At 44.2% G+C, this 18,257-nt stretch overlaps 1 protein-coding gene across 3 annotated transcripts in view; it reads right to left on the bottom strand.

Annotated features, from left to right (window-relative positions):
• The window catches only part of IYD (iodotyrosine deiodinase), a 40,401-nt gene that overhangs the window by 19,777 nt on the left and 2,367 nt on the right, over window positions 1-18,257 (bottom strand). The window contains exon 1 of one of the 3 annotated variants that reach the window (XM_010840814.1): window positions 9,819-10,077. The exons of 1 other annotated variant lie outside the window; for it this stretch is intronic. In XM_010840814.1, coding sequence (XP_010839116.1) covers window positions 9,819-9,990 — 172 coding nt within the window. In that variant the 5' untranslated portion in view covers window positions 9,991-10,077. Of the gene's footprint in view, window positions 1-9,818; window positions 10,078-18,257 lie in introns of those variants that run through there. One more of the 3 variants, XM_010840815.1, reaches the window with a different exon arrangement.

Genomic DNA, 18,257 nt, shown 5'->3' with positions numbered 1-18,257 from the left:
TCCCATGGACAGAGAAGCCTGGCGGGCTATGGTCCATGGTGTTGCAAAAGGTGGACACCACTGAGCGACTAAACCACCACCACCAATCTGTGACTATAGGACATCATAGTTAAAAATCTAGGTGAAGGTTAGTACCAGTAGAGGTAGACCAGCAATCAAATGTCCAGAGAATATTTTCCAGTTGCCAAGAAACAGCCATGAGGCTGAGTTCAGACAAAGAGATGGTGACAAAAGTCAAAACCCCAGGGCCATCCAGGGCTTGAAGGTTTATGTTCCAACAGTAAGACTAAAATGTAATTAATCCAGCCCTGGTGTCTTAGAGCCTAGGATAATATCCTTTGAGTGATCCAAGGAACCATAGGACTTGACCTCATATTAAAGTTGTCCCAGTGTTATAATGTTGCTCAACTTGTAGGTGCAAATGTGACTATTCCCTGGAGTAAGTAAAAATATCTTGTTGTTGTTGGTTAGTTGCTAAGTCTTGTCCGACTCTTTTGGGACCCCATGAACTGTAGCCCATCAGGCTCCTCTGTCCATGGGATTTTGCAGGCCATGAAGTGGGTTGCCATTTCTTTCTCTAAGGGATCTTCCTGATCCAGGATTAGAACCACTGTCTCCTGCTTGGCAGGTGGATTCTTTACCACTGAGGAAAGCCTAACTATATCACCTGGGAAGCCCTAACTATATCTTAGGCCTCAAAAAAAATTATGAGTAATTTTCCAAAAGAATAACCAGTGTACAATAAAAAATAACAGTGTGTTCAAGAAAATAAGAAGTCATGAATAATAACTAGAAACTGCAGGCATCAGAAATAGACCTACAAAGACTTGAGATATTGGAGTTATCAGATCATGAAGCAGCTTCAAACTGAGACTAGTGTGTAGGATGTTTACAGGAAGTACCTTTGGGAACAAAACTTGTGGAAAGGAGAGGGAAGAAACACGATTGGACAGAAGACATCATATTTCAGTGTAAGCCTTGTATGATGGCTTAGCCAACAATAGGGCTTCTTTGGAAGAAAAATAGCCCATCAGAGTTGTCCCCAACTAGGCCCAAATGACTGGGCCTTTATACTCCTAAGCCAGTCAGTCATTGCATATAAACCACCCTGGGAAAGGCAGAATCTTGGGCAAAGCAAAGGTAAACCCTGGAATATGCAGACAGTTGAAGGCTCTTTGTTTACAACACTCCCAACAGAAGGAGCAACAAGTCTTTCCTTGAAGGGTGATCCAGATGATACATTTCCATGCCCATCACACTCTAACTCAGCAATCGCATGCATACCTCAGAGACAGTCATGCATGTGTATCCTAGAAATAAGTATTAAAATGTTATTAGAGGCATAGTTGATCATAATCCTGAACTGGAAATAGCCCAGATCTTCATCAACAGTAAAATAAATAATGATATACTCATGAAACAGAATACTATACAGCAGCAAAAATGAATGAACTGCAGTCACATGCCTAACCTGAATGAATTTTACAAATAAAATGTTAAGCTAAAGAGCAAAGTCAAAAGAATATATGCAATAGAACTCTACTGTTTGCTGCTGCTGCTGCTGCTAAGTCGCTTCAGTTGTGTCCGACTCCGTGTGACCCCATAGATGGCAGCCCACTAGGCTCCTCTGTCCCTGGGATTCTCCAAGCAAGAACACTGGAGTGGGTTGCCATTTCCTTCTCCAATGCATGAAAGTGTTTAGGAATGCATATTGAGGTGATACATCTATAAAGAAAAGCACAGAAGTAATTCCCATAAAATTAAAAATAGTAGTTATGTCTGTGGGAGGAAGAGGTGTGACTAGGAATATATGGATTTATGGAGTACTGGAAATTTATACTTCTTGGTCTAAGTGATAATTATATGGATTTTTGCTTTCAAATTATTTGTTAAGCCATTCATCTATGTTTTATACGCTTTCCCAGCCAGCATATTACATATCACAGACTTCTCTGGTGGCTCAGTATAAAGAATCCACCTGCAATGCAGCAGATGCAGGTTCGATCCCTGTGTCCATGAGGTTGCAAAGAGTTCAACATGACTTAGTGACTAAACCAACCGCTACCTTACGTTTCACAATTAAGGGATTTGTGTGTGTGTTTTGTTTTAATAAGAAAGCCATAGAAATGAATTGTGAAAAAAAACCCAAGGGTAGATCAACTGAACACAACTGTTAAGACATTTCACAGTCTCTTAAGTGAGACAGAAGGATGAGAGATGAACCATCTGGGGAAGGTGGGGCAAAAGTAGGAGATGGAATGAATGGATATAGTTAATTTGTCCTAAACATGCAGTAATCCTTCATGGAGCCAGAACTATAGCTTAGGTTTCTTAACTCCTACATCAGTGTTCCTCCCTTCCTGCCCCCCAAGTACAGAGGTTTTGCTTTCTGAGGCAGGTTTCAGTTACCCAGGGTCAACTGTGTTCTGAATATATTAAGTGGAAAATTCAAGAAATAAGCAATTTATACCAGTAGTCATGTATGGATGTGAGAGTTGAACTATAAAGAAGGCTGAATGTCAAAGAATTTATGCTTTTGAACTGTGGTGTTGGAGAAGACTCTTGAGAGTCCTTTGGACTGCAAGGAGATCCACCCAGTCCATCCTAAAGGAAATCAGTCCTGAATATTCATTGCAAGGACTGATGCTGACCCTGAAACTCCAATACTTTGGCCACCTGATGCAAAGAATTGACTCATTGGAAAAGACCTTGATGCTGGGAAAGATTGAAGGCGGGAGGAGAAGGGGATGACAGAGAATGAGATGGTTGGATGGCATCACCAACTCGATGGACATGAGTTTGAGTAATCTCTGGGAGTTGGTGTTGGACAGGGAAGCCTGGCATGCTGTAGTCCATGGGGTCGCAAAGAGTCGGAGACGACTGAGCGACTGAACTGAACTGAAGTTTTAAATTATGCACCATTCTGAGCAAGATGATGAAATTTCATGTCTGTTCTGCTCCGTCCCCCTACCTACATGAATCATCCTTTTGTCCACGTATCCACCTAATTAGACACTTAGTAGCCTTTTAGGGCTTGGTGGCTCAAATGGTAAAGAATCTACCTGCAGTGCGGGAGACCTGAGTTTGATTCCTAGGTTGGGAAGATCCCCTGGAGGAAGGTGTGAAAACCCCCTCCAGCATTCTTGCCTGGAGGATCCCCATGGACAGAGGAGCCTGATGGACCCCTGAAAGAGGAGCCTGGTGGGCCCCTGAGAGAGGAGCCTGGTGCACCCCAGTCCGTGGAGTTGCAAAGAGATGGACACTACTGAGCGACTAAGCACAGCACAGTTATCAGGTCAACTGATGAGGTATTGCTTGTCCTCAGGTAACCCTGATTTTACTTAATAATGACCTCAAAGCACATGAGTAATGATGCTGGCAATTCAGATATTCTCTTACTGTGTCTAATTTAAACTTTACCATAAGCATGTATGTATAGGAAAAGCTTAGGATATGTAGGGTTCAGTACTATCTGTGGTTTCAGGTATCCACTTGGGGTCTTGGATGGTTTCCCCTCAGGATTAGGGGGGACTGCAGTCAATGTCCAGGAGGTGAGATGTCACTTAGGGAGCCCTCAGATAAAGATAAGAATGACAATCGAAACAGAGGGAAGAGAGCAAGAAGATCCAGGGCCTGGCCCTGAGGATCTGGGGCATTCCAGGTGGAATTCAGGTAGGAGAGAGTCCTCTGCCCCTGGGAGCACCCACACATTTCACTCCTGGATATGTGAGGATTGGGAGAAGAAGGCAAGAGGGAGAACAGGGGATTTGGGGGAGACTGAGAACTCACCTACAGTACTAGTAGGGATCATGGTAGCTCATTGCTAGTAATGAGCAACTTCTTACACTTCACTAGCCAGGGGCAGTGGGAGCCCACATGGTACACATTTAATGAGATGGCCCAGTTACTAAATCAAAAGGCACTAGATGTGATGGGGGAGTGGCCACTAACACCTACCAGCTTTCCAGCATTCCACCCTGAACCAAACCCAGATGTCATCAGGTCAACTTTATCAAATGCATCAGCAAAGACTTTCGACACCATGCTACTCCCCACCCATGTGTCACAAAGTCCAGCAACCTGTTTAGTCAGTCAGTGGTAAATGAGAGAATGCATGAAAGGCCTCCTTAACTTTAGGTCCGTCCACCATTTGCAGAAACTAAAGGCAGTAGAGGGGCATGACTCAGCAGTTTCTGCAGCCACTGAAGTCCAGGGTAGGCATTCCTACTCTGGCAGAATGAAGGGGCTGCCTCTCAAGCCTTATCAGGGCAGCCTTGTCTCTGAGGGGGGCAGACACTCGGCCCCAACCACCGCTGGGTTGGATTGTCCTGAAGGGCTTTCTAAGCAGAGCAGAGGGGGAGCTGCTGTTCCTGGAGCCTCTCCCAGGACACAAAGTCTACACTCGACCTGGGGAAAGGGGTCAGCTGAGCCAGATGGAGAGAAGCTCTGAGGGACTGCAGGGCAGTGAACCGATACAAAAGGCACGGCTCTCTCCTTCCTCTTGAACTCCTAACCATCCCCTCCAGGGAATGTGGGCTTACCAAAGGAGAGGGAAGAGCCTCTGTTCTGTGGCTTTTCTGCCATCAGCCCAGACCAGCCAAACCACTCTGGCAGATTCATTTAAGTGGTAGAGCCCACATATTCAAAAATAAATGCACACCACTGTGGTCTGCGTTTAACAGAAGTCCTGTGCTATCACACATGGAGTTTGCTATTGACACCAAAACCAACTTGCCTTGTATCGTGGCTTGAATGCCAAGGAGCCAAATTGCTCCCTAATTAGGTTTAATGGCCAAGTAATTCTAGGTCATGTCTATCCTTTAATGTTTAACTTGGAGGCATTTTTCTGGCTGCATCTATGTGAACTGCTTTTGTGTTTTTGCAGTTCCACTTCCAAATCTTGGCAAACGGGCCAAATGTTTTCTGGCTATGAAACCGCTAAGGCCAATTTGTGTTGTATCATCCTTGTTCCCTCCCTGCAATTTTGGAGGAGCCTTGAGCAACCATGTTAATTAGGCTCTGGGTGACACAGCTCTTGCAGTTGACAATGGGAACAACTCTGGGGCTCAACATTGGCGCAGAGAACTTTTCCTTCCCACTTCCTCAGCCATCGCTTTCCTTTCTGTGTGGGCCTCTCAGCCATTTGTTGCAGTGTAAACTGACTCACTAGCAACAAGGGTGGGTGGGGGTTGGGGAGTCTGGGGGTGTTCAGCTGGAAAGATCTGGAATAGAGCAATGCTATCCCAGGTGAAGTGGACAGAACTTGTTTTCTGAGCCCCTCCACCTCTTCTGGGGTCCCCAGTGTCCTGTGCTGACCTTTACTCTCCCCAGCAGTACCCACCCAGATTTGATCCCAAGGATGACATCTCCATCAAATCCTTTCCTGTCCCCAATCTTCTCTCATCTGAATTCAAATTTACCTCTCCTTTGTCCTAGGACCATAATGTCTTACAGGAGTCCTGGTAAACCAGCCTTTTAAAATTAGTCATGCAGAAGTATGCATGGGTGTCAAAAGATGATGAAATGCAAAGATGAAGCTGAATTCCTTGCTTCTTATAGCAGAGGAAAGCTAGGCAGGTCTTGAGTGCTGCTCTTATATAGCGTTTTTGTCAGTGGTGTGCTGGCAAACCAGCCCTCTGAGAGTAGGGAGAAAAAGAGCACTGAATTATAGCCCTGGCCAATTTCCAGTGCTATAATATAGAGTCAGCACTCCCATCATGGCCTGACTTCAAGCTACTAGCAAGTGAACAAATGGCCCATAAAATTTCAGAACCTCTAAGATCTCCTCAGGCTAGTTCTTGCACACCACTTGGTTGGAAAACATGGAGTTCAGGCATTGGTTGGCTTCCAGGCATGTAAGAGGGTTAATATCATCTGTAGGAACAGTGTTACTTGGTTGAGACTGTTGTTGATTAGTTGGCATGCAGAGGAGCTGGAACTGGAATGAATCCATCTCTAATTGGCTGACTTGTTAAGCTTTTACTGAAATGAGCTGTCATTGATCCAATGAACAGGTTTGAAACAGCTGCATATGGGTACATAAAAATCTATCTGTTCCTAAGTCTGAGGAACATTTTTATTCTCAGGTGTTGAGCACATTAGATACAAATTTTGGCAAAGCCTGTATTAGCAGTGACTGGGACAATGAAAATTCAGTTAGAATACTAGCTTTTGGATGGCTGGCAAAGCCAAATAAAGAAAATCCCCACTAATGTTAAAATGGACACATCTCAATGTGTTTCCTGTCTTTCTCCTATTTCCAGTTCCATGAGCTTTCATGAATCTGGGACTGACTAGAGGACTTTTGTGCAGTATTTTCAGTTCATTTTGGGGAAACAATCTGAAGTTTCCTGTTTGAGATTAAATATGGGTCATTTCTCTTCCTCAGACCTCTGCCACAGATAAAGAGGGAACAGAAAATCCTCATCAGACACCATGTGTGACTGGTCCCCAGACAAAGTCTGTGTCTGACATCTAGTCAGCATGTCCTGTGTATGTCCTGCCCCCACCTCTCCTCCCCTCGCCCTCCACCCCACACAGGCTGATTCCCCGACCTGTGAATGTGGAACAGGAATCTTGTGAGTCAGAGCTGGCAGAGGTTGGATCGGTGCTCATATTTCCCTCAACTCACACTAGAATGGCCTACAATACTTATTTTACTGTTTTGTCTCTGTTAATTTTCAAAATGGCTTGCCCCTGGTCTCTATTGGCTGTTATCAAAGCCATCTCGTGTTTGCTTGGCAATGGTAGCTTTCTCCTCTCCAATTATACCTCCATCGGAGCCGCAGTACTGGCAGTGTATCCTCTCTTAGACTGTGTCCACCCACCCAGTGGTTAAGAGCAGGGACTTGGGTGCCAGAGTTTAAACATTAGCCCTACCTACCACCTGTGTGCCCGTGTGACCTCAGTAAGTATCTCTTATGTAGACAAGGAAAATCCCAACAAGAGACTGTGAACTCTACACTCGGGGAAAATTTGCTCATGGTTGCTGGGGAGGGGATGCTACATGTTCACTTTATTCCTCCTTGTAAAGAATAGAGAATGAGAAGTGAATCAACAGGCAGAGAAGCAGAACGGGGCCACATAGCTCTCGTATCTGGTCCCAACCATCAGGCACAGGTCCCTGATCCCAGGTCCCTGGTTCCCCACCAGCCACATCGATCCCTCTGTATCCCTTCAGCCCTTGGGTCTTCAAAGCCAGTGGGCTTTTCTCAATGCACACACTACTTCTGATCTCTCAGGAAATGTTTAACTCTGTGGGCCATCTCCTGCCCTCTCTGTTATGGGTCATTCTTTGGAAAAGCCTGGAAAAGCCTTCTTTGTAGACCTGGAACTCAGGAACCAGCCCCCGCTGGGTCCTGGCTCCACCACTAGCTGCTTGGACAGATGATTTAGATGATCTGAGCTCAGCTTCCTTATCTGTAATATAGGGATGGTAATAGTGCCTGCTCCCTGTATTGTTATGATTCACCCTACGTAAAAATGACCTTGGATATAGAAAATACCTGGAAGGGCTTGTTACTAACCTGCCCTTATTCCCTACACCTGTTCTTCCAAGTCCATTCCTCCCAGGCAGTTCCTCTCATCTGAATGTGCTCCCCACCAGGTTCTCTCCTCAGCCTTCTCTTTAGCAATACACCTAGTGAGTTCATTTGTTTCCCAAGTTCCAAGCATCACCTTAAGCTGGTGACTCTCCAGTCAGTGTCTGTGGCCTGGATCTCTCACCTAGAAAGCTCCCTATCTTTCTGCTTCAATGTGCCACTGTTCATTCAAGCCCAAGACGCCCTGCACTACACTCAACAGCATCCCTTTTAAACCGGGTCCCCTCCCCTCACCTGCGTATGACAGTGTTGTTCTGATTCTTCCAGTCTGCAAATTGTTGCCTTCTTCTTCCTCTCCCAACATCTAACTTATTGCCAGAGCCCATTGTTCTTCCTTGTCTGTCCCTTGGATCCACCTCTTCTCTTGCATTGTGCTATCCCCACTGCCCCGCCCATTGTTACCGGAGCAGATCCTTACCCAGCTTCAGAGTGGATCTCCCCTCATTCATGGAAGTGCTTCTCCGCTGGCATAGTTGGCATCCAGGGAGGAGAGTAAGAGACAGCCCGGCTAGGAGGCTGCCTGGGCTTGGACCCTGTGTGGTATATTCAGTGTACATGGCATAGCCAGTGATACATGGCTTCCAGCATGGAGTGCCAGCTGTGTACCCTACTCCCAAATCCTAAGGTTAGGACAACTCAGAACACACACACACCCTTCCACACACATGCACACATATACTTCCAGGTGGCCTCTTTTGGAGGGAAGGTGGAGCTTTATTTTTTTTTGGTGGGGGGGGGGGGGGCTCCGAAAATCACTGCAGATGGTAACTGCAGCCATGAAATGAAAAGATACTTGCTCCTTGGAAGAAAAGTTATGACCAACCTAGACAGCATATTAAAAAGCAGAAACTTTACTTTGCCAACAAAGGTCCATCTAGTCAAAGCTTTGGTTTTTCCAGTAGTCATGTATTGATGTCAGAGTTGATTTTAAAGAAAGCTGTACACCAAAGAATTGATGCTTTTGAACTGTGGTGTTGGAGAAGACTCTTGAGAGTCCCTTGGACAGCAAGGAGATCCAACCAGTCCATCCTAAAGGAAATCAGTCCTGAATATTCATTGGAAGGATTGATGTTGAAGCTGAAATGCCAATACTTTGGCCACCTGATGCGAAGAACTGACTCATTTGAAAAGACTCAGATGCTGGGAAAGATTGAAGGCAGGAGGAGAAGGGGACAACAGAGGATGAGATGGTTGGATGGCATCACCGACTCAAGGGACATGAGTTTGAGTAAACTCTGGGAGTAGGTGATGGACAGGGAGGCCTGGCATGCTGCAGTCCATGGGGTCACAAAGAGTCAGACACGACTGAGCGACTGAACTGAACTGGGGCCATTAGTACCCCAGCTGAGAGTCACTGAGCCTCTTCCAAGTCAAATCCAGCCCACAGAACCTCCTCAGACCCACCCCAAACACAGATCACTCAGAGCTCCCAAAAACCTCTCCCTGCCTGCCTGCCTCCTTCATCACCTTGTCTTTCTCAGGTCAACCATGCCCCCACCCATCCTCAACTTCATCTTTGCCCCTTCCCTGGTCAGCATAGTCCTTCCATCTTCTTAGCATCTTTCCTAGCGGTTCTGTATTCAGGCTCCTTCTGTTCCTCTTAACCTCCTCACCCTTACTATTCATATCCTAGTAATCCACCAGGCCTGGTTCAGCCTTCTGTAACTGCCTTGCCAAGATCCTGAGCCTTCTCAAAACACCTTATAATCAGTTCCACCTGTCTCTTTTTTTACTCTCTTTCAGTTGTCCATTCATTGCCTTGTCTACTGAATCAGACACTCGGCTTTGAGGGCCACAGCCACTCTTGTCTGTAACCCACAGGGCTGCTATAATGAGTAGTAGTGAGCTCCTACACAGCTGCCCTTTTTTATTTCAAAATTTTGATCAAAACCTGACTACTTAACTCATGGCCGCACCAGCCTGTGATGTGCCCCCTGCAGAAAGATTTTAGCAGCCAGTCAGGACAGGAGCTGGGGAAAGCCAGCCCTTCAACAGTTTTTTACTGATGATCCAGCTTTTTACTTGGTCACAGTAAATGACAAGCTGACACCCAAGATAAATGATGTCTCTGTCACACACTAATTTGTTTGCATGATAGAAGTTGATGATGAAACTGACCTGCCTGCACTTATTTCTCTCCATGAGTCCCCCCAGCCACTTGCCCTCATCGTAAAAATACAGAAGGTGGGAACCGAGCAGCAGAGCCAGTGTCTTTACCTGCTTCCTCCTGGTGGACATCGGTGCTGTCTTTCAAGTCTTCATCCACCCAGGGACGAGCCTCAGCCCCAGGCTCCCCCTTCCTTCTCTCAGTGCTTCCATCAGCATTTTTAAAGATCCACACCATCAAAATGCAGATGACGGCTACCAAGACTGGAGTCAGAAGAAACATGGTGGTGAGACTGATCCTGAAGGGTGTCCATACTTCCCAGGCTGGGGTTTAAACAAACAGGGACAGGTGTGGGGAATGCTGGGAGATGAGTGAAGAGAGGGAGGGGTTTGCTGGGGAAGGGACAGTGAACCTGCTGACTCCACGAGGACTTTGCCAAGGAGCAAAGATCGCAGCTGTGTGCGTCAGGGTGTGTTGCGGGTCTGGCAATGCATGGGTGAGTGCACTTTCTTAAACTGTGTGCTCAGTCAATATATTCTTAGACAATCATTGCCAGGATTTGAGGATATACTTTAAAGCACTAGATCTTGCCAGCCATGGTGGTATTTCATCTTTCTCCTGTAGATTTTCTCTGAGAGCAGTGTGTCCTCGACTGGCCTGATGCTAGGAGTCACTTAGTGTTGGCCCCTTCGAACCAACCTCCATGCCTGTTTTGAGCGGTTCCCAAATCTGGGATGTTTTCCTGCAGTTTTAGAGACTGGGCAAAGGATTGGCTATCTCAGGCCTCTCGTGCACATTTTGCCTTATATATATCTATATTATTTCAATTCTTTTCAACCAGCATGTACTAGTTTTTACTATTTCTACTTTTTTTGTGTGATAAGATATAATAATATAAAATTTACTATCCTAGCTCTTTTTAAGGCTCCAGTTCAATGACATTAAGTACATTCACAGTGTTGTAAACCCACCACCAGTCTTCTAAAAACTGCTTCATCATCCCAAACAGGAACCCTCTAACCGTGAAGCAGTAATTCCCTACTTTCTCTTGCCACAGGCCCTGGTAACCTCAAACCCACTTCCTACATTATGATTCTGACTGTCCTAGGAGCCTTCTGTAAGTGGACTCATACAGTATTTGTCTTTTTGTGAATGGCTTGTTTCACTTAGCTGAAAGTCTTCAAGATTCATCCATGTTTTAATACAGATCAGAATGTCGTTCTTTTTCATGGTTCAGTCGCTCAGTCGTGTCCGACTCTTTTCGACCCCATGAATCGCTAGCTCATACTATATATTTTTATGGGGGCTTCCCCAATGGCTCAGCAGGTAACAAGTCTGCTTGCAGTGCAGCAGATGCAGGTTTGATCCCTGGATCAGGAAGATCCTCTGGAGAAGGAAATGGTAATCCATGCCATCATCCTTGCCTGAAAAATCCCATGGACAGCGGAGCCTGGATGGCTACAGTCTATGGGGTCGCAAAGAGTCAGACACAACTGAGCACTCGGCACAGCACATGTATTTTTATACTTAAAAAATAGACACTAAATAAATGTTACATTTACAAGAAGACCATTGCAATACAGTGCAATAAGTGCTATACTAGACAAGTATGCCTGGTCCCTTATTCCATCTGAGACAGGAAAGACCCCACAGAGGACATAGCTTCTACTGTCTCAACAAACTCAGTGTGACCTGGGACAGTGCAATTGAGGGAGCTTGCGCCAGAATCTAATCTATACACTCTCCCTTGAGAAACTCTTACTGCAAAAAAAAAAAAACAAAAGTCAGCTGACCTAGGCAGTGTGTTGTGTAGTGACATGGTTGCTTTGCCTGGATTTCCATTCTGCTGTGTGCTCATGCCTCACTTCATGACTGGTGATCAAGAGTGGATGGATTGGTCAGTCTGCAAACCGCACTGGGAACATCCTTACTTTAGAGAACATATTTTCCCAAGACACACATACGAGTCTTTACTTCCAGTGCTGGTGGTGAATCTAATTATCCCTGTCCTTGAATCCTTCTGCTTTAGTAACATTCTGCAAGTGTATTTGCAGGGTAAGTGAAATGAGGTGAAAGAGAACTTTCCAGGAAAGAGACTTCCCGGCATTGAGTGAGGCAACACCATTTCTAATGATTCACACAAACAACCTGTCATCAAGCATTTCTATTAAGTACTTATTTAACAAGTGTTATATCAAGTATTCACACTAAAGGCTTAAAATAGGACGTGCTTGGGACTTCCCTGGTGATACACTGGTTACAGCTCTGCACTTCCACTACCAGGGAAATGTTCAACCCCTGGTTGGGAAACTAAGATCCCACATGCCACGTGTTGTGGCCAAAAGATAAACAGACTCACAGATTTAGAGAATGAACTTGTGGGTGCCAGGAGGAAGGATGGAGAGGAGTGGGGGAAGGGATAGTTAGAAAGTTTGGGATGGACATGTACGCACTGAGTCCCTTTGCTGCCCACCTGAAATTGTTATAACATTGTTAATCAGCTATACTCCAACACAAAATAAAAAGTTTTGTTTTTTTTTAAAGAAGAACCTTATGGCTAAAAAAACAAAAACAATAGGGTGTGCCTATGTCTGCACCAAAATCTTATCTCAGTTCAAGTGTGAAGTTAGAGGAAAAAATTCAGAATGCTTTTAAACCTAACTGACCTCACCTATACACAGTCCATATTCACAAATAACTTTAACACCATCAAAGGATATTTAGTTTATATAGATCTAATGACCAGAGGACTGTGTGATGCAGAAGTTTATATTTCTGTGTGTGATCACTATGTTGATTCTTTATCTACATTATCCCATATAATCCACAGGATGAGTCACTTGATAAGAAACTCCATTGCTCTAGCCATTCCACTACATACAAGAATTGAAAGCAAGGTCTCAAAGAGATATTTGCACATTTATATTCACAGTACTATTTTTCACCATAGCCAAGAGATGGGAGCAACCCAAGTGTCCATGGACAGATGAATGGATAAACAATATAGTAGAGACACTACAATATTATTCAACCCTAAAAAAGAGGGAAATTCTGACCCATGGTGAAGCATCAATGAATTTTGAAGACATCTGCTAAGTGGAAAAACATCCAGTCACAAAAAGATAAACCTTGTATAAATCACATGTATGAGATCTAATGTAGCCAAATTCATAAAGATAGAAAATAAACTGATTGTTCACTGTGGCTGGGGGAGGGGAAAAGGAGAGTTATTATCTAATGTGTGCAGAGTTCCAGTTTTGCAAGACCAAAAGAGTTCTGGATTGTGGTAGATAGTGGTGATGGTTACACAACAGAGAGAATGGACTTATACTGTTAACAGTACCCTGAAAAAAAGCAAAGATGGAACATTTAATGTTGTGTGCTGTGCTGTGCTTAGTCACTCAGTCGTGTCTGACTCTGCATGACCCCATGGACTGTTGCCCACCGGGCTCCTCTTCCATGGGGATTCTCCAGGCAAGAAGACTGGAGTGGGTTGCCATGCCCTCTTCCAGGGGATCTTCCTGACCCCAGATGGAATCCAGGTCTCCCGCATTGCAGGCCGATTCTTTATCATCTGAGCCACCAGAAAAGCCCTGAATGTTGTATATATTGTACCAAAAATATTTTAATAAAAAAAAAATCTCTGCCCTGAAGGAAAAATGAAGAGCTTGTACAACAGTGCCTAAAGCACCATGAATGAGTGGAAGCAAGGTCCTTAAAGTGTAGCCCTAGATCCCCATCATCCACATCCCCAGAAGATTTGTTAGAAATAAAAACTCTCGGGCCCTACTTCAGATGCACTGAATCAGAAACTCTGGAGGTGGGACCAGCACTCGCTTTCAAGAAGCACTCCAGGTGGTGGTGCCGACACTTGTTGAGGTCTGAGAACCACTGGACTCAAGAAAGGCTCTCTCCTCATATTCCCTTGTTGTTGTTGTTTAGTTGCTCAGTCATGTCTGGCTCTTTTGTGACCCCATGAACTGTAGCCCTTCAGGGTCCTGTGTCCATGGAATTCTTCAGGCAAGAATACTAGAGTGGGTTGCCATTTCCTTCTCCAGGGCATCTTCCAGATCCAGGGATCCAACCCACATCTCCTGTTTGGTCTGCTTGGCAGACCTATTCTTTACCACTGAACCACCATCAGTTCAGTTCAATTCACTCACTCAGTCATGTTCAACTCTTTGTATCCCGTGGACACAGGCACACCAGGCTTCCCTGTCTATCACCAACTCCTGGAGCTTACTCAAACTCGTGTTCATTGAGTCAGTGATACCATCCAGCCATCTCATCCTCTGTAATCCCCTTCTCCTCCTGCCTTCAATCTTTCACAGTACCAGGGTCTTTTCCAATGAGTCAGCTCTTCCCATCAGATGGCCAAAGTATTGGAGTTTCAGGTTCAGCATCAGTCCTTCCAATGAATATTCAGGACTGATTTCCTTTAGTATTGACTGGTTGGATCTCCTTGCAGTCCAAGGGACTCTCAAGAGTCTTCTCCAACACCACAGTTCAAAAGTATCAATTCTTTGGCACTCAGTTTCCTTTATAGTCCAACTCTCACATCCATACATGACTACTGGAAAAATACCTTTGACTAGATGGACCTTTGTTGGCAAAGTAATGACTCTGCTATGGGAAGCCATAGCCCTGGGAACTATACTCAATATTCTGTAATATTATATATGGAATGAGAATCTTAAAAGGATATGTGTGTGTGTCACATACACGTATATGAATCACTTTGCTGTACACTTGAAAGTAACACAACATTGTAAATCAACTATAATCTAAAAAGAACCATTGCAGCCACCCAGAGGAGAGCTAACCAAAGACTCGACTCTTCGGGGAAGAAAACTGGGGGAGGAGGAGGAGGAAATGATGGCATAAAGTTTGGAGGTGGTAGAAGTGACCGGGTCCAGATGTGGGGATATTACAGAGCGGGAATCAGAAATGACATCCCTCCTTCTCCCAGCATATTCCAGTCTGTACTTTGTCTCATTCGTTTGGGAAAAGACTTTGGGATTTCATGGACTTCGTGTTATTTAACCCAATGAGCATGTAAGTGGAGAGACTTCTATAAAGAGCTCTCAGGGGAAAAGCTGAAACGACAACACACCGCTCACAAAGCTGGGGATTGTTCCGGAACGTGATTCATCAAGTGAGACTGGCTCTGCCTCTATCAAAACATGACTTCTGAGACTGGGCGATTTCCTCAGTGCTTCTTTTCTCACTCAAGCCAATAGCCAAACAGTACTTTCTGGTTATGGGTTGGGGCCCGTTGATGACAAATGACAGCAATTCCTCAACCTCTGTATTATGTTATCTTTTGAAAACAATGCCTTTTTATGAAACAGCTTAGCCACAAACGATATGGCATCCATTCTAGACAAGAAGACAAAAACCCTGTGGTGATATTAGTCAGAAACAGTTTTTAATAGAAAAAAGTTATGTTCCAGAGCAACATTCCTTAGCATTTAGTGATACTGTATTTGCTTCCAGTAGAGATTCATTATTGCTTTTCTACACAATAAAAAAATTATCATCTGATGATGGAATTATCATCGCCATCTTATTTCTCCTCTAAGAAGAAATTACGAGGCAGAATGTTAACAAAACAAGGTGACTTGTAGGAGAGGCACTGATTGCTTGGCATGTAAGAGAATGTCTGGTGTGTTCCTTTCCTAGTGTGTGTGTTTGTCACTCAGTCGTATCCAACTCTTTGTAACTCCACTGACTGTAGCCCACCAGGCTCCTCTGTCCATGGAATTCTCAAGGCAAGAAGGCTGGACTGGTTTGCCATTCCCTTCTCGAGGGGATCTTCCTGATCCAGGGATCGAATCTGGGTCTCCTGCACTGCAGGCAGATTTTTTTACTGTCTGAGCCACCAGGGCAGCCCTAAGGCAGCTGTAACAAAGCCCTACAAACTGGGTGACTTGAAAGAACAGAAATGTGTTGTCTCTCAGTTCTGGAGGTCAGAAGTCTGAAATCAAGGGGTCAGCAGGGCGGGGTTCCTATGGAAGGCTCCAGGGGAAAATCTGATTAGGGCTTTCTTTTTATTTCTGGTAGAGGCCAGCAAACCTTGATGCTCCTCGGCTGGTAGAAACTTCACTCTAGTCCTGCCTGTGGAGTCACATGGCGTTCTCCCAGTATATCTTCACTTCCCCTTCTCCTTATAAATCTGTGTCTGTATGTTTCTCCTTTTCTTACCAGGATACCAGTCATTTTAGACTTTTCTTCCCAGATACCAGTCATTTTAGACCTTATGACCTCACCCTAACTTGACTACACCTGCAAAGACAGTATGTCCCGGTGGTCATTGGCATATCCCTTTGGGGCACCACTCAACCCATAACACCTGGTAAAATGGAAATGAAGATACTTCCTCCTCTTCTGGTGAGGGTAAGTTCATTGTGAAACATCAATTAAATCATGGTGAGTCTCCAAGTTTTTAGCCTATCTGATTGTAAAGTGGGCAGAGCTGGCGAAATTGTACTCATTTCTCTCTAAGGAAACCACCCTGTCCGTAATCAATGACTCAGCTGCCCAGGTGGGAGGCTGAGATTGCTCAACACAAATGTTGGAAGATCAGAAACCTCTTTTTTTTCATATGTCTAGACTCTGGAAAGTCTAGAGGTCCAAAGGTTATATCTTTTAATTTTCCTTATATTAAGTTTTTAATTAGATATTAATGTTGATTACTTTAACTAGCAACAGCGGTCAAGTTTTTCTCCCATTACGTCACTCTGACTTCCACTTTTACCCTTCTCTGTCCCCTGTGAGAACCAGGGGGAGAGAGGACAGGAGCTCTTCTTCTGATTCCATGGTCTCCATCCTATAATCCAGGATGATCTCCCTATTTTAATATTTCCTTGAAATATTAGCATAAAAGAATATTTCTGCAGACCAAGAAAGACATTCAGTGCTTTTCTGCAACATAATGACTTAAAATCTCTTTAATATTGCAGGCTAGGCATCACTGTTTCTCTATTCCTTAATAGATAAAGTGAGTTACTATACTCTTGTTTTATGAATGATTCATCTAAACTAAGCCTAAAGCTGATTGCATAATATTCTAATTGCAAAATATACTTTTTTTTTTAATGGTGGTAAAATATGCAAAACATCAGCTTTCCCATTTTAGCCATTTTTAAGTGAACATTTCGAAGGTGTAAAGTTCATTCATGTTGTAGTGCAACCATTCCCACCTCCCATCTGCAGAATGGTTTTTTATCATCCCAGTCAGGAAGTCTGTTAAACATTAAACATTAAAAATATCCATTAAACATTAACTCCCTCTTCCCTCCTGCCCTAGTCCCTGGCAACCAACATACTATTTTCTATCTCTACAGAGTTGACTACTCTGAGTACCTCGCATAACTGGAATTGTATTTGTCCTTTCATGTCTATGAAACTAAGCCATGCCCGTGGGGCAACCCAAGATGGGCGAGTCATGATGGAGAGATCTGACAGAATGTGGTCCACTGGAGAAGGGAATGGCAAACCACTTCAGTATTCTTGCCTTAAGAACCCCACGAACAGTATGAAAAGGCAAAATGATAGGATACTGAAGGAGGAAATCCCCAGGTCAGTAGGTGCCCAATATGCTACTGGAGATCAGTGGAGAAATAACTCCAGAAAGAAAGAAGGGATGGAGCCAAAGCAAAAACAATACCCAGCTGTGGATGTGACTGGTGATAGAAGCAAGGTCTGATGCTGTAAAGAGCAATATTGCATAGGAACCTGGAATGTCAGGTCCATGAATCAAGGCAAATTGGAAGTGGTCAAACAAGAGATGGCAAGAGTGAATGTAGACATTCTAGGAATCAGTGAACTAAAATGGACTGGAATGGGTGAATTTAACTCAGATGACCATTATATCTACTACTGTGGGTAGGAATCCCTCAGAAGAAATGGAGTAGCCATCATGGTCAACAAAAGAGTCCAAAATGCAGTACTTGGATGCAATCTCAAAAATGACAGAATGATCTCTGTTCGTTTCCAAGGCAAACCATTCAATATCACAGTAATCCAAGTCTATGCCCCTACCAGTAACGCTGAAGAAGCTGAAGTTGAACGGTTCTATGAAGACTTACAAGACCTTTTAGAACTAACACCCAAAAAAGATGTTCTTTTCATTATAGGGGACTGGAATGCAAAAGTAGGAAGTCAAGAAACACCTGGAGTAACAGACAAATTTGGCCTTGGAGTACGGAATGAAGCAGGGCAAAGGCTAATAGAGTTTTGCCAAGAGAACACACTGGTCATAGCAAACACCTTCTTCCAGCCACACAAGAGAAGACTCTGTACATGGACATCACAGATGGTCAACACCGAAATCAGATTGATTATATTCTTTGCAGCCAAAGATGGAGAAGCTCTATACAGTCAGCAAAAACAAGACCAGGAGCTGACTGTGGCTCAGATCATGAACTCCTTATTGCCAAATTTAGATGTAAATTGAAGAAAGTAGGGGAAACCACTAGACCATTCAGGTATGACCTAAATCAAATCCCTTATGATTATACAGTGGAAGTGAGAAATAGATTTAAGGG

The sequence above is a fragment of the Bison bison genome, unplaced genomic scaffold, assembly GCF_000754665.1.
Source record: "Bison bison bison isolate TAMUID 2011002044 unplaced genomic scaffold, Bison_UMD1.0 scf7180017864148, whole genome shotgun sequence".
NCBI classification, from domain to species: Eukaryota; Metazoa; Chordata; class Mammalia; order Artiodactyla; family Bovidae; genus Bison; species Bison bison.
This window is presented reverse-complemented; position numbering and strand designations above follow the sequence as displayed.